General features: G+C 39.4%; 1 protein-coding gene across 2 annotated transcripts in view; it reads right to left on the bottom strand.

The window, feature by feature from the left end:
- Positions 1-21336, bottom strand: part of LOC113173950 (MAM domain-containing glycosylphosphatidylinositol anchor protein 1) — a 130509-nt gene that overhangs the window by 52460 nt on the left and 56713 nt on the right. For both annotated transcript variants that reach the window (XM_026377555.1, XM_026377556.1), the window contains exon 5: positions 340-536. In XM_026377555.1, the coding sequence (XP_026233340.1) occupies positions 340-536 (197 nt within the window). The remainder of the gene's footprint in view (positions 1-339; positions 537-21336) is intronic.

Below are 21336 nucleotides of genomic sequence, written 5' to 3'. Positions count from 1 at the left end.
AATGCTTGATTACTACTTTGGATTTATCTGAACATGCTGGTGACTTCTTCTTAGAGCAGATAAATACATCAATTAATTTCTAACACTTACTCACGTGATTTAGTGTTTCTGGTTTTTTAAAGGAAACAAAAATCACAGGAACCTCCAAACTCTTGAAAAGTTGAGTATCACTTTCACTTGAAGCCCACGGACACTGGTTCGTCACTAGCAGAAACTTGTCAGACCTGTGAGGCTGAGCTAAGACCTGATGTTTTCTGGGTCCCATCTGTAATACTTTAACAGTATTAACGCACTGCACACCTGGCAGTGAGTCTGTGCTCTGCATATGTTCATGTGTACCTGTGTGTAAAGCGGCTCGTAGATGTCCACTCCATTGTCCTTGCTCTGTTCGATGAGCATGCTCCCACGTTTCCAGATGAATCGTGCCGGAGGGTTGGAGTTGACGGTGCAGCGCAGGAACACGGTCTTCTCTTGGTAATAACTACCGCGCACATCGCTAATGGTCTGGTGCACTGTCAGAACTGGTGTGTCAAGGTCTGCAAAAACACAGCAGAGGAACTAAAATAAAAACATGAAGACTCAGATTCTGCTGCAGGGGGAAGATTATTGGTTATTACAACTTAAAAGCTTGTGCATTAATGGCCAATTGAGGCACACAAAAATCCAGACAGGACACAGATTTTTAAAAGCACTATATCTGCAGAGTATGTCTGGTTAAAAATAACCTTTAGTTTGTATGATGTTGTCGGCTTTTCTGTGCAAAACACTGGCAATATTATGTGTGGCAGGGATGGGATTTGGTAACTGGGCCACAACTGTAAATAAGGGCAAACAAGTGCTGTTTGTTGGCTGACTCGCTCACACACACTGACCAAAAGCGTCCAAACAGTTGCCTATTCATCACAGCTTCTAACGAGCACAAATGTCCAAACAATCTGTGTGTTTTGCTATTTCTTCTCTCTAGCTGTGACTCGCACACACACTGCATTTATATATCTTTTCTGTCATTTTTATCTCTTTCCCTATACTTGCCTCTTTTCCCTGTGAATTTCCTTCATGGGAGTGTCATCTCCCTTCTCCTCCACTGGATAGGATTTCAGCTGCTGTCACGAGCTTGGAGGCTGCTCTCCCCTGGTTTCTGCCATCTTTCCAAAACTCACTGCCACTTCCACTCTTCATCACCGTCCCTGTTTCTCTCTATTCCCTCCTCGCCTCTATCTCTTACAGGGCAGAGTTGTGGTTGTGTGTGTGTAATCCCGATTCTTTGCAGCCTAATTGGAAAGTTGCGGACTTCAAACATCATGGAAACAATTTCAGCCAATACAATGCTTTCATTTTACCTCTCTCCTTCTTTTTTACATCCTTTCTTGCTCATGTCTCTCACTGCATTTCTCCTTCACACTTATCAAAGAGGCGTGGTGCAAGTTGTAGAGAAGAGGGGATATGTAATTTCAGCTACTGTGTTCCTTAACTCCATCAAATGTGAGCTTAGCAAGGCCAATGTGATGAGGAAGAGAGGTACTGTATTTAAAGCACTTTGAGCTGGAGAGATCTGAGACAAACAATTTGTAGATAAGGATGCTTGATTTTTGAGTGTGCTATTGAAAAGGGCACAGCTGTCACATGAAGGATGTGTCACACACACAGGCACGTGCATGAACACACAATCTGGACCTACATCACAGTGTGTGCAGCCTCAGCATCACATCAGAGCATTTTTGTGAAGGTTAGAGCTCGGGGACAGACTGTCACACAAACATGCAGAGGCAACTTGAACTTGTCCAGGTGGCTCCAAACAAAGCAGACATTGCATGAGACTACAACTTCTTTTTTCACATGAAAGGTGACTCACAGGGTCATGGAAAGATTTATCAAAGCAAAGGATGCCACCAAACAATCTTGCATGCTTTAAAGCGTTACAAACAGACACAAACCTTATTCTATGCATTTTGTACTTGCATAAAACCAGTCTTAGTGAACATGTCATGGCAAAACAGATCTAATCCATGCTGAATTATTTCAACTACTTCAAAATTTTAAAAAGTCTCTGAAACACGGATGACCTAAATTCTGGGCTGTCACTGAACGCCTCCCTAGTGTGAGGAATGGTGATGCTGCGAGGTGTACTCCTCTGCATGGAAGGTCCAGCAATGACAAGAAGTTTGCTTTTACCGCTAGTAACGCATCAAGTGTAACCACGTACAGTCATAAGCCTCATCTCCTCACCTGTTCTCTTCACTGCTGCCTGCTCTGTGTGGAGGAGCTGACCTCTTCCCCTCGGTCACAGAGACGAGAGGCTGCAGCAGAAACTCTGTAGCTGTATTTACGGGACTAATCTCACTCACTGCTCTTTTCAAGTGCAGATCCATGCATAGTTGTGAGTCACATGCACTGGTGCACCGAAACAGTTTTTCACAACATGGAAGTACACGCGAAATGCTGATCACACAGCCGACCACTGATTTGCAAATCTATAACATGTTGGCAGAAGATTTTGAGAATTATATATTGTGTCAGACCTGGCTAAGCAGCTTCCTCTAATGCAGTGAAGTACTTATTTGTGTAGTGTTATTTGAGATGTTCCCAGTGATTCAGTTATGTGCTCTGTGAAGTGCTCATCTGTTTCCATTCCTTTCATCTCCCCCTGGACAACCTCATTTATAAAACGACAACCCACATATTGGAACAAAAGCCTCAGCAGGAAACTAGACAGCGAGGTACCACCAGTCTCTCTAAAAGCGTCTGCCAGCAACAGGCCTTCAAACCTGGGCAGCTATCAAAGCTATCTGTCTCTTAGTTCTGCCACGTGTGCATCTGTGTGTGAATGAGATCTGGCAAAAGAGCAATCACCTTTGTATACTTGAATTTGTGAATGTGTGTGTGTCTGTGTGTTTGTATGTGTGTGTGTTGGTTCAAGTCTGGCTCAGAATTTCTGTATGATTTTCACAGATCATTTGCGGCACAGGGGGAATCCTAGCTGACTAATGCCCTCCTGGTAGTGCACTCGCTAGTGTGTGTGTGTGTGTGTGTGTGTCACAGAGAGTGAGTGACTGTGACTATCTGCTGTCATTCTGCCTGTTTCGTGACACTATGGTTGAATGTGAATAAAGTGGAAAGTGACAGATTGACACAGACAGAAGCAGATACAGACAGGTAGATTCTCAAGACCATCACACAACCGTAAATGATCAAACAGAGTAAAGTCACTCAGAGGTCCACATGCTAATGGCACATCCCCTAACTGCATGGGGAGGATATAGTGCCCACACATGGGCAGTAGTACGCAATATCAAGATTTTTATCACTGCATGTTGCCAAAACATAACTGGAAATGGATCCCTCTCCAAGTATTAGGATGGTATATTTCTAATGGAAAAAATTAAAGCCAAACAAACATTAATATTAAACTAACATCCTATTGGAACACACACACACACACATACATACACACACACGCACAAAAACTGTTTCTGCTTGCTTTAAACAAAATAAAAACCCTTTACTGCAGTCATGGATAAATGATGACAATATTAATTTCATGACAATTGTGTTGTAAAAGCTTTTATAATCCAAACTCCCAGGGTGAGTCTAACTTTCCTTAGTTTGGTCTCTTAAGTAAATAGAGACACAAGATGAAACTGCAAGTGTACAGAAATACAATATGAAACTTTAATGAAGCTTCTGATTTCCCCAAAGTCCTGCCTTTGCACACAGCTTAGATCAATGGCACTGCTCTGCTTTTGTGAGCCACTGCTTTTAATGTACATCTACGCCTTCAAATTTCAAGCTGCACTGGGGGTCTGCTGCAAGTTTCTGCCTGGACACCCCACAGTGGTGCTCACACAAAGACACTTTACTGTGGATCTTCTGCAGAGTGTATCTCTAAGCTTGGACACATGCATTTAGATAAAGCTCATTTATTTTATAAAGTTAATACCACAGTATGTTTACTCGTCCTCTAAAACCCAGCAGTAGGGAATCAGAAGATCTAATAATGTCTGACTTATGAGCGTCCTCCAAGAGAAGGCCCTGTTAGTTTGTTTTGGATGATATCCTGTTTAAGATGTTTTTGGGGACAGATTTGTCTTTGTCTAATTAAAAGAAACAAATCTTGCCTTTGTCATGTGCTAAATTATTAAAGCTAAACATTTAAAAACTGTTATATCATCTTATTCTTTAAGTCAAATTGAGACAAAGTCTTACATTTAATAAAATATAATAAATATTTTGTTCAATCATTTATAGTAGATTAAAGTAAATCTTGGTGCTGTGAACTTAACATGAACTCACAAGATCTTACTAGCAGCAAATAACCAAGACTTTTCACTTATTTTAAGTGTGCAGCTTTGGTAGAGAATTTTCCTTATTGGCATTCTGATTTATTGTACAGCTGCCCACATAAAGAAGGACTTAATCCTGTAGCAATATTAAAGACAAAATAAAAAAACGCACTTGTTTTAGATCATATGGAGTTCGTTTTAGCTTTTTCAGCTACCTGCATCACTGGATATTCTTTATAACATAAACCCAGGCAGCAGAGACAGCAGCTGCTGGGAAATGGAAAACTGTAATGTCCATAAAAACTGCCACTTTATCTGCTGCCATTTAGCTCTTTTAACATTTACCTAATGGAAAACACCTGATTTAAAATTACACCTCATGCATAAATGTTACCTCATTTAAATTGTGTTGATAAAGAAAATAAGGGAAAAATGCAAATCTGTAGCACACCGTCTTATCTGGTTTACACAAATTAATTCAAGAGGGGCAATTCAACTCTGTGTTTCATACAGTTCAAGCACTGAGATTCTTTTGCCTGTTAATGAAATTCCTTTATCATTAGAAAGAAAAACACTAGCAAGCAGTTTACTTCAATTTGCTCTGAATATTGTCAGGCCCTAATTCATCTCAATTATAGTAAAAAGTGATGCAGGTACCTTTCACCAGCATGTGTTTCAAAATCATCCAATTTATTCCCTGAAGTTTTACACAGTTTGAGGTTTTAGTTTGTTATTCCAAATTGGTGCTTAAAAATGCCTTTTATAATTAAACTATCAGAAAGAAGCACTCTTGTACAGACTTTGTTTGTTTGCTGTCTGATCAGCATTGTGGTCAAACTCTGGACATCTACTAACTTTGCTACTAAAACAAGCGATAAACCTAGTGGAGCAAAAAACACAGTGTTAACTCTGCACATTAGATTAAATCTTAAGTAACAAGATGTCTATATATTATAGGCTCAAAATGTATCTGCACCTGCACTTCTTCACAAACCCATCTAGAAAAGCCTTTCCAAAGTAACCAGAGTAACTGTGGCAATGATGATTTCCTCAGAGGCAACATGTCCTGGCGTTCAGGGTTGACCAAGTGTGTTTTTATAACAAGCTGACCTCTGCTGGTTGCTTTCCCCTGCAGGACGACACTCTAGACTCCAAATCCTCTTTGATTTCCAATAACATGTCCTGTTCTCTAATAGCACTCTCGGAGTAGACGGACATTAGGGGACCAAAGAGAAGATGACAGGTTAAATTGAGTGTGAGCGCGCGATGGAGGAGAAAAGGTGTGGTGTGACGTGGGTGATGCGTGTGGGCAGTGGGGTGGAGGTGTGTGTGTGTGGATGTCTGAGTGAGGAGATGTGATTGAGTGAACAACAATACCCATCTGTTGTACAACAGTGAAGAGCAAGTGTATTATCCCCAAAAAACCAAAACATAATCACTGTTATTCACAGAGTGTACTGCTTCAATTTCCAATAGTCGAACATGTTGCTTAAATCAGCTCAGAAAGAGAAAAATACCCATGCAGAACAGATATGATAAAGAGCATTTTCCATTCAACACAGAACGAACAAGTGAATCAGTGACTCACTTCTCACAAGTACAATTCAGGTCGTTTTTAACTCAATGTCCGCATATAAAGCAAACATACCAAATTAATTTGACTGATACTTGTAATGGAAAACTAGCTCCAATCAAAACATTATCATGATCAGTGACGCTTCCAATAATGAGCTAATCGACTATTGCAAAGAAATACTGTGGGAACATAACCGCAAACACATATTTACATTTGTTTCAATTACTGCTACTGACTTTTGAATAAGAAGAGTCTTCCTGCCAAAATATGCGAGCTACTACATTCTGTTGTGTGACAGTACTGATTTGTTTTTTAACCTAAGTGCTTTTCTTGCCTAAACTTTAGTGCACATGGGACCCTAGAGTCAAACTATAGCAAATTATATTTGCTACGAAAACGTAATAGCATTTGCAGTTTATGTGGGAACGTAGTTGTTATGCAGCAGAGTTAGATTCACGATATCAGCTACTTTACTTCTATTGTATACTGCATGTACTGTAAAGGTACACACACAGAAATAACATGCAACATACAACACTAAATTAAAAACAATGGCTTATAGGTGGAAAACACAAACAATAAGCCTTTAGAATACAAAACATAAACCACAAAATCCACCAACTAATGTTAAAACGCCAAATAATGTTTACAAAAGAAAATGAATAAACCCAAAAAAAATTACCTCAACTCTAAATTTCTCCAGCCTCTGAAACTAAGCAGCTAAAAAATTAATGACAACAACGGTGTCATTTTGTGGCTCTGTGTATTTCTATGACACACACTCACACACACACACACACACACACACAATCACACACAATCACACACACACAATCACACACACACAATCACACACACAATCACACACACACACACACACAATCACACACACACACACACACACACAATCACACACAATCACACACACACACACACACACACACAATCACACACACACAATCACACACACACACACACACACACACACACACAATCTCACACACACACACAATCACACACACACAATCACACACACACACACACACACACACACCAAAACAAACCCACGCTGCAAGCATGTAGCTATAGTATGTGACAAAATCCTCCTCACTCACGAAGAGCTAAAGACAGAAAGTTCACTTACAGATCAATCTTGGTCCTGGACAGAGGAAGAGAGTCGGAAATCTTCATCAGACACACATGGCCCTCTGCCCTTTGCCCTCTGACCTCCAACATGTGTCTTTAGCAGTTGTTAGCATCGTTTCGCCTGTTAGCTAAGCGGCTAATTGCTAGCTACCTAGCTAACGTTTCACTGTTTAAACAACTTAACAGACTTCCAATACTCACACCAGTTAAAAAGTTACACTAATACACTAACAAGTAAAACAACACACTAGAGTCAAACTCATCGCACTAATGCTTTAACTTAGTAAAGATTGTTAAAATTATAAATATTATTAAAGTTTCGCTCGTCTGGGTTTTCTGTTCTTGTCCCCGCCCCTCACGTCTCATCTCTGCCAATCACAGCGGATACGAGTGACGGACAGGTGACTGACCAATTAAACTGTCAGATCCCAAACTAAAGGTGCAATCTGTGCTTTTATCTACATGACCATGAAATCTGCATCTTTAAGTAGAAAGTGTCTCAAATCAGCAAAGTGCAACCAGTGTATTTCAAACAATGTTGAATTACTTTTGAGTGAGTTTGCAGCTTTTAAGATGTTTGTTTGAGGTCGATAGACACACACAAAATAATGATGTGCTGTAACTTTGTGCCATTGCAAAATTACAAACATGGCCAGTCCACGATGGTACATTCATTTGGACTAATCCTGAATCTTTGGAGTCTGGTGGGACATGTGGCAGTGGAGTGTGTATTTATATCAACAAGGAATAGGACACAAATTATGTAGTTATGCCCAAACACTGTCCTCCACAAGTAGAGTCTATGATCATGTAGCGCTAGCCTAACTATCTGCCCTGGGAGTTCACCGCTGTTATTATTTGATTGGATTGGACTTAGCAGTCATAGCTGTACAGGGGACCTGATGGATATGTAGAAGTGATGAAAATTGATGCTAAGAATCTCCAAAAAATAGACATTAAAAACACATTCTTACAAGCTATCAACCACACACACATGCACACATGCTTGTGCGCAGCCACACACACAGGGAGGAAACGCTGTGCATACAGAGAGGCACAAACAGAGGCAGATTTGCTGTTTGATCCAGCTTCGCATCTCGTCAATTATTCAGCATTCTGCTCATAGACATCAGCTTAAAGAGGGCATAAAACATGCACAAGGCCTACATTTGAAAATAACGAGAACATTGCCCATGTTTAAAATGCAACGTTCAGAAGTAAAGATTGATTTAGGATGATTTTCTCTGCTCTCTGATATATATATATATATATATATATATATATATATATATATATATATATATATAGTTTGTCCATATATATATATATGGACAAACAACAGATAATGGGGAACGTATGAAAGAAGAATATTAGCAATATTAATTTCTTCATATACATTTGGGAGGGGCGGGGGGGGATTAAATTCCTACCATATTGGAGCTATGAACAACAGCAGCATAATTTCTCTAATTTTGGTTTAAAGTAAAACCAGTCGGAGTCAACTTATGGTTACATATGTAGGGAGAAAGAGAAGGGATGTAGAAAGTTAAATATTACTTAATAGCAGAGTGAGGAGAGAGGAAACAACATAAATAGACAGAGGTGGAGATATTACATTACAAATAAAGGCAAAAGGAAATGGAAGAAATGAGAAAATGGTCAGAAAAAGTAGAGCCAAAGAAGAAATACAATACTCAAATAAATGAACACTATCTTGGAGTGATGCAGAGTGATGCAGCATTTTTCATCAGCAACATATTAATACTACATTGCAACATACACAAAGGAAAGGTAATCATTCAGCAACATTATGTTAATATAATGACTACTTTTCATTCAAAGTAGGTTTTTATGAGTGCTAAATAACAAATGTAAACACAGAGCAGAGTTGTGCGGGGTGAGAAGCCACAGTCTTACAGCTGTGTGTGGTCTGAAACCTTTTTTCTTGTCAGTTCCTTTACTATAAAGCTACTGTAAAACAAGCCTGAGCAAACATCTCTTCACATTTGGCCACAATCAATCTTTAGCATTCTTCTTAATTACAAAAAACTGCAGTTCACCTATGCAGCCTCTTGTGTTACTTTATATTGTTAGAATTAACAGTAAGGCACAGAAGCCTGTGTTAAGGAGAAATACACAGTGAGTCTTCTCCCACTGTAACACTTTGCTGAAAATGGTGTGTTTTCGTCGAGCCAGCGCATTATGTACAAGCCTTAATTATGCTTTTGTCAGCAAAGAGCCTGGGAAATGGTATTAAACATTCATGATGGTGTGACTTTATTATTTTAGGCCATAAAAAGACTAATTTGGGCACGGTTATTTACTGTGAGTCTGACAGTGCTGCTGCTGTGGTGACAGCAAAGAGGGTGTTAAGGGACAACGAGGCATAGTTCAATTACTCAGCCTCCGGGCTAACGTAAGACACACATACACATGCAAAAACATACACACTCAGTTATGCAATAAAACACACACATCCAGGCCCACATATTTCTACACACACGTATGCACTCACTAACAAATACACACAGAAAATCCTTGGGGCCAAAATAACACATGAATCTCAGTTCCCTCACTGCAGCCCCCGAGGGCAAAAACAAGAAAGTCCTTCTGTGTCCCTGTAAGTGCTTTCTGAAGTTGTCTATGGGGAGCAGAGTGGATAAAAGATGCCCTTCCTGCTCCTTCCATGCTCGTATGGACACCCAGGTCATGGTGTTACAACTGGAATCCATGCATTACTATGTGGACACTGTTTTAAATCAAGGATTTAAAAAAAGAGCAGGATGACTTCAAAAGTCAAAGAGTACAGTAGCTGCTCCTTAAAGGTGACACAATAAACGTGCATGTTCTTTTGCACTGTCTGCACAGGTGATAGTTCTCTCTCTCATAAACACCAGACACACATGCACCAATAGACGGGAACACCCAGCCGACAAATGCACAGTTTTCAACCCCTTGGCTTCCTGTATATTTAATTAGCTCTGTGGCATGCAGGGCAGTGTGGACCACAGCTATATACCATATAGAGAACACACACAGATGCCCACAGAATGTAATATAGGCTGTTCCTGCTCTTAAAATTATTAAATTGCTTGTGTTTTATTGCGTTGTGCTGAGGGACAAACAACACACTCCAAGGCAATCTACACAATGCCTTTATTAAAACAACTCAGACCACTTCTGTGGATTCTTGCTCAGATACTAAAGTGGTATTCTGGCGCAACTTCACTTTCATTGTCTCCTGGTTAACAGGAGACTGTGAACAAATAAATAAATAAGAGCAATGAGACTCCCAAGATAACAAGAGGCCTGAAAACAAAGAACGCAGCAACACAAGTCTCGGTGAGTAGCTGGGATATTTTTTGTCACTCGGTTGATCTGGAACATACAGCATAGAAGATGAGAAGATTTAGACACTGTAAAACATAACGCTACACCAAGGTGAGACATGCATTGCTGAAGCATCATGTTGCATTATCAAAAGTCACATAACAGAGGATAAATGTTTTATCGGTGGAACACTAGCCATCATCTGTAGCAAAATAATAACATCTCAGTTTCAGTACCAGTCTTAAATTTCAGATGTGCAGTGGAAAATATAATGACAGGTCAGTGAATACCACCAAAATCATTATTTTCATGATATCATTCGACCATAAGTGCTATAAATATAACTCAGTGTCCATTACGATCATCTCTTCACAATCTCTACTTCGAGACCTAGAGCGAGGGCTTTTCCTAATATCTTTTCTACCCCATAACTGACAGGTCAAAGGTTCAGCACTTCTCAGTGGGAGCAATAACGAATCCAAACTAAATGCCCTCAAGCAAGACGCTGAAACCCACCTGCTCCCACAATAAATATTTAAAAAGCTACAGCTAAACATGTGAAATGTACATTTTCATTTTTAGACAACAAGAATAAAACTATTATCAACTTAATATTATTAATCTTTAATGCTGCTTCAAACATACAATAAAGCCAGTTACAAGAGAAAACCCAGGTGATTTATTATTCGTTACTTGGTTATTCCCAGTTGTCTCCTTGTGAATGACAGCAGAAGCCATATTGGTGAGTAGATATTAGTACAAATGTGCATTAAATGATATACCAGACAGCTGAACCATTTTTTTACTTTGGACCTGTGGGAATTGATCATGTGGCCTTTATGACTTTCACAAGGTTTTATATGTGAAAGAGGGAGTTTTTCGAGTCCAGTCATGTTGTATGTTTGTATCAGAGCACAATAAAATGACCTTGATAACATACCTGTGATATACCATCACACAGTTACTGGCACACATACATATATTTACATTTACATTTAGTCGTTTGGACTTTATATTTTTATTCAAAGCAGCTTACAAGTGAGGTACAACTCAAGCAACAAAGCTCGGTGAAGCAAACACACAGAGAGAGAGAGAGAGGTGTTGTTTTTATGTCAACTTGAATCATACACATTTGCAAGCCAATAACTCATTTTCTGACATCACAAGAACAGAATAGTGCTCCACTGTTAATCTAATCACAATCACAATGTCTGCCTGTGCAATATACTTTATAACTCTATAACCACAAAAGGCTGTGATTTAATTAAATAAATATACACGTACGTGTGTGAGTGTGATAACCTAATCTCTGTTTGGGTGCTCATTATATACATTCATAATAAAGACCTGACCAGTCAGTCTTGTATCACGTATGGTCACATGGCTTATGTGTAGAGTATAGGCCATGATACCATTTGTTTATTGCACCACAAATCACACTTTTTCACCAATCGTGCAGCCATAGAATAGAAATATCTTAAATTTTCCAACAACATGTTTTGCAACATAACAATCACTATCTCACTATTGTACAATCCAGTTAAATATGTAAAAAGGAAATGTAATGTAATGCAGAAGGAACATAGCTTCCTTCTGTTTGCACAGACAAACTCTTCCATGAAGAATCTATGCTCAAACAAAATGTAGCTTTTAGAACCACCAACAGTCCTTCATGTGTTATTTTAGAATCTGCCCACAGCGAAACTCTTCACAGATCTTATTAGGCACTGCTTTGAGAAAGAAAGCCCCCACCTGCCTATGGCTGTGATGGTTATTGCCTGGTCTCCAGACTGATTTGTGTGGCACTCACCACCACCAGCTCTGCCTGCACTCTGAAAGTGCTGAGCTAGCCCAGTCTTCACAAAATTTAACACCTTGGGTTTGTGGTAGTGGACCCACTGGACACAGGTTTCAAGACTTTTGCGGGGTTCATTTTCTGGTTTATTTTGTGCTTCCTTTACATATTTTATCCGTTTGTGCCTCTTCCTGTTTTTCTGCTCTTCCATACTTTTTCTACTGACTATATTTCCCCAGAAGGGAACTGTTTCCAGACCTGTTTTGAACAGATTTTCAGTTAGGGAGTTAAAGGGTTTAGTGCATTTGTGAGTTGTTATGATTCACACTGAACTGAGGTTAAATGCTTTATATTCGGTTTCTGTGTTTGCACAAAAATATTCTTCAGTATAGAGTAAAATGTCTAGGTGGAAGAATTTTCCAACTAGAGTTAGTGTAATTTAAAAGGCATGCTATGTTTTCAGTTTTGGAGGAATTGATTCTCACATTCACTGCAATAAAGTTAACTGATCAATAGATTGATCTAATATGTTGACATTTATGATGCCTAATAAATACTAGGCAATGTATGCGCATGTGTATGCATGTAATATGTCAGTGCTTTACACCGCAATAAAAAAGACGAGTGAGAAGCCTTAACACAGCCAGCTCCCTCCCTTCCATCATGTTCCTCTGTCCATCTCATTTCTCTTTATTCCTTAGTCTCTGCGGACTCTGAATCACATCACTTTTTCAAGTCCTCCTCTATGTAAGCTGGACACCAGTCCTGCTTATAACTGATGGAAAACAGATCTTTGCCTCATCAGGTGATGATGATGATGTTGGTGTATTTCCTGCATCAGTTAGTTACTGTATTTATGTGGTGGACGTCTTCACTTACTGCAGGTCTGCAGATTTTACACAAAGGCTGACAGACTCACGTAAGAAAGCTGTTCTCAAACCAGCATATCTTGATCTATGTTCCATGGCCGTCTAATCAGCTAGTCTTCCCCCCTCTGTCTCCATCCTCGTCCAATTTCAATTTTTTTGTCTGCTGATACACAGGCTGTGAGCCTGCCCCGAGGCACCTCCCATACTTTATAACACTGCCTTCATTACCCAGCCCACTGCAGCTGGCCATAAATGAAAAACTGAAGATGTGGGAGGCAGGAAGGGAGGAGAAAGGTAGAAGAAGAGGTGTAGGAAAGGAGAGGAGAGTAGGAACGGAGAAGTAAGGGTCAAAAAGCAGAGAACGAGGGAACTGTGAAGAGACACAGTAGTAGTAGTAGTAGTAGCAGAGATGAAGATGAGAATAGGAGATGAAGAGTAAGCGAGAATGAGCGTGAGCAGGAGTTGTAGTTACACTTAGACTGCAAAGGGAAAAAAGGAGAGAAAGAGCAAAGCCATAAAATCTAAGTTGGAAGTTATTGGAGACTGGCTGGATGAAAAATGCCATTGCCATAAAATAATATTAGAATTGGTCTGGCCTTATGGCGTTGATGAATACAGATGCCACCCAGCGGGGTCTTTGGCTAGAGGGAGCTGGCTAATTTGAACAGTCATCCTACCTGTGGGGGCGGTAAAAAATATTAAAGGAAATGAAACGAAAGGTTCACTGTCAGTTGTTTAGTTTATAACCTCACATTTCCATCTCATAGAGGTTTTAGGTGTCATATAGAAGATCCACTCGCTAAAGCGACCAGCAGGGGAGGTAGCCATGCATGTAGGATTTATCATTAATATCCCTGAATTGAACTACAGACTGGAGCAGGAATGGACCCACTGAAGCTTTAAACAAATATAATGGATGACAAGAATCAAACCCCTTCTCAACCTTGCACACTGAAATTACAGCATATTTTACCCTCACCCACCCCTAAGACCCCTCCCTTCCCACACATTGTCAATAATTGGCCTGGAGGGGCCATGAATACTGGCAAATTGATGACAGCTGAGTGGAAAGGAACCAGCTGAAATCTGATCAGAGATATTGATTGGAGGATATTGAAAAGACAGCTGAATGTCTTAATTACTGCCACACTACGATAATGCCATTGTATCACGTTTAAAATCAGTTTAAAGGAAGGGAGAGAGACAAATATTAAAATGTTACCAAGCCTATACTAAAGATCCATATGTGTAATGTTACTCTTGAAACTGCAATATTTCTGCACAAATGTGAGCAACACATTTTTATAAATCGCAAATAAAATCGTTTTCTTTGGCACCAAATACATGTTACAATAGATAACATCACTCTACGCTCTTAAACATATTTACTAAAATGCTTCCATAGCACTTGATTCAATGTGTTTCTATATGTGTATCAGCTCATGCTATACAAACTGGAGGTAAGGTCAAGAACATTCCAAGCCTACACTACATTAAATAACCTTCATAGGCATGAAACAGTCAATAAATAAGAGAATGAAAAACAAAGGGGGAAGAAGAAAAAAAACACATTTTAGATAAAGCTGAACAAATGATGGGGGACAAGTGGAGTGGTCTTATCTCCCCACAGTCTGCAGGACAGCTTAAAACCAGACCATACTTCATGTCATTGTGTGTATGGGTGCGCGATCTCTGTGCGACTGTGGTGGTCCTGCTACTAAAAGCTTCAACACTTAGTGGGTGACTCTACTGAGAACACATAGTGTGTCAGGAAACATATTTATAGTAGGAAAAAATCAATAAATGAAATAATATTTCAGGAGTGTGAATGCTGCAGTGGATCTGATACACAGGTATTTCTGCAGGGATCTCTTTCCTTCATATGCTCCTTTATATCCATCTTCCTCTCCCTCCCTAGTGTTTCTCTCTCTATCAGTGCTGACAGTCAGGCTTTTTGATCAGTAAAACACAGTTTTCTTATCTTGTCTCCACACAGTAAAATGATATAAAAGGCTTTACCTTACTTGACTATGTATGAGATATTGGCATACTACCTTAGAAATAATCCACACTCCTCCCGGCCATTTTTAATGGTGTGATATTTCAACATATCAACACACATCATTTTTAGGAATGCTTCATAACAAGTTTTCAGTTTTTAGTTTTTTTTGGCTTCACCACTTCCTTTTCCTCTTCTCCTCCTTCTTGTCTTCTCTCCTTCGACGACTGCCCTCTCTTCTCCTTTACTATCGTCTCTCTTTCAACCTTTCCTTCCTCACTGCTTTAACTCTCTCCGTTCTCCTGTACCTTTGTCTTTGTCAAACATACTTTATGTTTAACAAAGCCTTCAAACCGCTCTGCTCTTACAACAGCTACACTAAGTGTGATGTAGTACCTCAGTGTAGAAGCGTGGGGACATACGTGACCCCAAACTGTCATGGAAACCCATGTCACACATTATCAGTGACTCACCACACTCACCCAATAGGAACCTGAGGTGAGGAAACTGTAGAGAGATTACAATGGGAAGCACACAGTGTTGTGTGTGCACACATGCATACATACAGTTACTTGAACTCATTCTATCAAAACCTCATAATTTTACACACTCATGTCGAGGTGAAAACACAAAATATGTGCACGTGCATACACACAGGCACACAAACAGGCCTACAATCAGTCACCCACGTACTGCACTGTCTTTTCTTGATCTAACTGCAAGTGTGCCATCCCTGGAGATGTCTTTATTGCATAGACAGGTAGACTATCCACTTGTGATCCATGATTATTTGGCAAATTGAGACAAAAATGAAGCTGAAGGAATGCTTCTCTCCTAATACAGAATTTAAAACAGGACGTCATGGTCATAGAGGTGATAATCTATATCAACAGGACGCTACTTATAAGAAAAGAATATAATGCATTTCAAGTAGTGTTTCCAACAAGATGTGCCACACTGGTTTCTGCCACAGTGGAAACTGAGATTTGCTTTTATGAACATGGATCATTTAAGTGGATATATGTGGTGTTTGAGGCGTAAAGCAAGAAAATCCTTTAGAGAATTCCCTGTCTGTGATTACGATTTCTTAAGTGCTATTAAGAAAAGCCGTTAGAGCAATCTTACCAATGGCTAAAATTTGGATCAGATAGATTCTGCTGTGTCGAAGCAATTTGAGACAACTAGATGGTGCCTGAAATTTGGATAAATTAGGCTCCACTGTGACAGTGTAATTGTAACATGTCATATTAAGCATATGCCTTGGAAGTAATAGCGGGCTGATTGTGGTTTGTGCTCATCACTTCCATCTGCTCATCCATCTGTCTTGAGAAATGCAGCTGATTTGCAAGCAAACTATGAAACTTCTCAAGTTGCACTAATTGGGAACCTTTGATCAGCAGTGTTAAAATGACCTCATTAATGGAGTGATATGCTGCTGGTTGTGTCCAAAATTCCATAGTGACTATTGGCACAATTCACATCTACGCTGGCGATTGTGGCAGTCCCTCTTTATAATTGCATACGCCATTGATGCTGCATTGCTTCTTTCACATTCAGTGTGATGAATCTGTGCAACAAGTTCAAACTCAAAGTTCAAAACAAAGGCACATAGACACAGGTCTTTAGGAATACCCAAAGACCTGTTGGGAAACAAAACCGCACTACTTGTCCAGAGGAATCAAGCAATGCTGTTAAACTAAAAGAACAATTTCAAACATCAGTGTGAATCAGGTTTCTTATAGCAACAATGCCAACAATCCCTGTCTCACTCCTGCTTATTTTTGCTACTCTCCATCCACCCACCAGATGTCTTTGCACAGCCTCTGACCTGATCACATCCACCTGTCACCCACTCTACACTACCTGATTGGCCTCCCTGGCTTCCAGTTTCTGGATTGTTGAGTTCTTTCAGACTATTGATACTAAACACTTCTGTTCTTGCCAAATCTGCATGTTACCTGTAAACTATTCCTGACCCTACCTGCTTGCTTGTAAGCTTTCACCTTATTTTCTCATTCAGCCACTTTGTGTATCTGCCTGCCTGTATGTCCACATTTGGTTCTTCCATGCCTGTGTTCTGACCCTCAGTTTTGACTGCCTGTGTTCTGACCCTCAGTTTTGACTGCCCGTGTTCTGACCCTCAGTTTTGACTGCAGGTGCTTCACACTGCATGACCCACAACAGGAACGTGAACATGTTTGTCAGAACACTATTTTATCGTTACCCTGCCTGATGCTTTTACCCAGGAGCCGATGCAAACTGTTCACCTTAATATTCTTAATGGGAGTTAGTGTTACTGTTAACATGTTATGTCACACACTTTATTGGAAAAATGGTACTAAGGTAATTATAACAGTGCCTGCATGACAGGCACATGATATTTTTGAAGCTGCTCACACACAGCCTGTCAGAGCTGAATCAATACGGCTCAATACACAGGAGTGATATCACCTCAGCTGTAGTTACAACAAAAGGCACAGTAGAGTGTGCCAATATTTAAATGTCTATTCAACACTGCGTTTTTCTATTAGACATTTCAGAATACAGCTGCCACCTGCTGCTTGCAATATGTTGTTTACTGTTCGAGCTCAACGTGTCTTTTTAATTGAGCCATTAACTTCTCCACAACAGTCCAACAAGGACCTATTCACCGCTCACTTACAAAAATAAAGCCAACAACAAAAAACTTGTCATATTAGGTGATTGCTCTCTTGAGACACAGCATGCCATTGACTTCCTGAAGCCCTGTGAGACTTACCGTCCCAACTGAGTGGTCATCCAGGGAAACCAAACGACATCTAAAGTAGAGAGATCAGGGCATGTGCAGAAGAGAGCGCATAAATTCCTGCATAATGAACCAAGTAATGGGTGCAAAACAACAGCGGCTTAACAGCATCATGTCTCAATAAGAGAGCAACTGATAAAGAAGGATGTTGGAGATGCTCTGGGCCCATTTGGAGACACTTCATAGAGGTTTCTTGATGTGAGACCTTTATTCCAGTTCTTTTAGGTAACTCAGTTTATTTACGCTGCTTAACGTAAAGTTCATGTAGGTTCAGTTGAGTTAAAGTTACAAACTGCCAGTATGCAAGGTACTAATGCTTAATAGTGCTTAATGGAGTGAAATGAAAAACACTGAGTGATATTAAAGGGGAACAACAGAAAATTAACAAACAAGAGACCTGATTGCATTTGCAATGAATTAAGTCCATTATAAAAGACAAACATAGACTCCATGGGAATGAGGTTGAAAATCAACAACGTAGCTTTAAAGGTTTGACCTACTCTATAGCAGCCCCATTATGCAAATCAGAGCAATTTGTAAGTGTAGCTTTATGCGTGTAACCACGTTTACACAGCAAGAATGAGTGCCTTTAAAAGATTAAAATGCTGACCTGTAATTATATCACTCCCATCAGACAAATTAGTGTTTGCTTTTGTAATATTGCAACATCAAATAAAATGCATAATTTTAGCTATCATATTTGGCACATAGTAAAACCTGATGTGGGGATATTACTACTGAGTTATAAAGCTGAATATAAAAAATAAAATATAAAAACTCATTGCTAAGAGGAGGTATAATATATGTCGGCTGCTGGTCGAAGAATTCTCATCTTAGTACCTTTGCACTTTTGATACAAAATGCTTTTGCAGGCATGTTCACTATTAAATATTTTATATCACGGGCATTTAGCTAAACATTGCTCTCTAGAGAAACCTATAGTAGCCTACAATACAATATTCTTAATCTTTTATGTGAATACTGCTATCTGTTAGAGGACATATTGTAATACTAAAGTGATACATGAACCAAGAAAATGGGTCTTACACAAACCCATTCTTCAGAGGCTTTAAAAGCAGAAAATACTTTTTTATTCTCTTCACTTACTGATCAAAAAAAATAAAAAAAATGTGGGATATGTTTAAGTGCTTTTCCCTGTTTGGTTTGATCCATATTCTCTTGGACACAGAGAAGCTATTATCTGAAGTTGTGGCTTACTTGATGTTTGAGCATGTTCCTCCGTCAAGGTGACACCAGCACACTTGTCAGCGTTTGCACATGTGAGATAGTAAAAGATGCTTTTTGCTTGAAGGCAAAGGTTCTGCTAAAGACTCAATCAAACCCTCCACTCGCTCTCTCCAGCTATATGCTCACACACAGCGTCTGGCAGCAAGAGAAAATAATTAGGCCACGGTGGCCGTCTGAAGCACAAAGATCCATTAGTAACAGATCTTATGCATTGCAGCTGTCTTAACAAAGGTAACTGGGGAGAAATGAGAAGGGCAAACAGTAATCAGAGCTCTCACAAAGAAGCAACTCTTCTTTCTTCTGTACTGTATTTAACATAAAGAACCAGAAGCAGTGAACACGTTAGCATGTATCTTATAGTTCCTCTCCTACAAATAATACGTGTGTTTATGCATCCAACAAATTACCATGTATTCAGTATTTGTATTCAGGTGTTTCTTTCTTTCGGAGAAAGATGGCTAGTCTTCTCACAACTCATCAGTTTCTACTTTTGGAACCTCCACACCTGCTAACAATTACAGAGAAGGACTGAATCGGGCTGCATTTTGCACGGTGCGATATTCTACTCACTAAAAAACGGATATTTCTACAAATTGAAACTGGCTCAACTCAACACTTGGTAATGGAATCACAAAAATGGAAAACTTTCAATGCTGCAAAATTTATACCAGTTTGTATTTTACTGAAGAAACATGTTGGCATTTATTTAATTTATTTAATGAAGACAAAAGCTCCCAGTTTCAAATCACACATGAGCCCTTGAAAAACTGACACTTGTCACCTCGCTCTGCTTGTTCAGCATCTTCACTGTTAATCAAACACTTGAACGCAGGACTCTTGCTCTATTGCAACTGCACTAAAAACGTTCTATCTTCTGTGTGTGAACCTCAAGTCTCACTAGGACATGTTTTATCATGGCACTTTGAATGTCGTCTCCCTGACTTAGCTTTGCTGAGTGCTTTGTACCTCACTTGTAGGCTTCTGCCAAATGACTGAATGTGAAAGTAACTGTAAAGGAAGAACAGCAAATAGAAACACATGAAGGAAATCACCAGTGCCACATGAGGCACAATTATTAACTGTAATCTGGATCTAATTTCAGAAGTGTTATTGAATCTCAGCACACACACAGATACAACGGTGCTAAACAAATTGCATAAGATACAGCGGTTTAATAATAGGCACACCCAAGAGAGGGCTGCCTTTGCCTTCTGAGAACTGAAAATAACTCCAAGGTCAGTCTGCTTCCATTTGGGATTTATACCATAGCAAAGTGCTAATTAATTAGACCTAATATGAGACAATGGTTGGATCGTTGGCTCTGTTCTTTGTGTGAGATACAATGCGATACACCACTGGTCCTTCTGAGGCTGTGTAAGGTCAAATAAAAGCTTGTTTTTTAACCTTGTTTTGTACTCAGAAAGCTTTGCTGACTTCATGGGCTCTTTTTTAACAGCGTCCTAATTTACACGATCAGTAAAGCTTCGTTACAGTAAGTGCCTCATTTTAATGGCTGATGAGGAGGTAAATGTAGTATTACAAACCTGTTGACACGCTGGCAGCAGAAAGGAAATCTAGTACTAGTGGTGTTAATATTTCTCCGTTAGTGCTGTCATGTTACTGGGTGAAAAATAGAATATCTCTGTTTAGTAAAATGTGTTGAATCCTCTAATTCAATTTAAAATAAATAAACTGAACAAAGGCTGGAAACTAATAGAGCTGGTGACGAGACGTATGTAGATGATTGTTACACAGATGTTACTCAGACAGCTGGTCTATTAAAAGGCGATGGCTGTAATTCGACATGTTTTAATCCTTTTACTATAAATCACACATAACCAGGAACCATTATTAGTGTTTTCAGTGTGTTTTATTTACCTTCCACCAGCTTCCATTCATTCCCATACAGTACACTATATAATCCTGTTGCACAAACATAAACCATGCTTGAGATGGAGAGTTCATCATCATCTAGGCTTTTATATTGCAGTAATGTTGTGTGTTGCATTTACTAATGCACTGCCAAAAAACAATAAAATAACATTACTAGAATATACACAATGTTATAGGTGCACTAAGCTAAAAGTAATTCAATCTCATTCAATAGTCCTGCAGTAAATCCTCTCTTAATGAAGGTGGTAATGTTCAGTTTTGGTTGGAACTGTATTAGAGAGGTGTTGATTCAACTTTATGATCATTTAAGAGGGTGCTTATGACTGCATCGAATTATGCAGAGAGGTGTTTGTGCTACTTAGCCTGTCCTCATTGATATAAATGAGGTAGACAAAACAAAATAAACATCCTTTCT

The sequence above is a fragment of the Anabas testudineus genome, chromosome 3, assembly GCF_900324465.2.
Source record: "Anabas testudineus chromosome 3, fAnaTes1.2, whole genome shotgun sequence".
Classification (NCBI taxonomy): domain Eukaryota; kingdom Metazoa; phylum Chordata; class Actinopteri; order Anabantiformes; family Anabantidae; genus Anabas; species Anabas testudineus.
The sequence above is the reverse complement of the archived record's forward strand: the minus strand, read 5'-3'. Positions and strand labels throughout refer to the sequence as shown.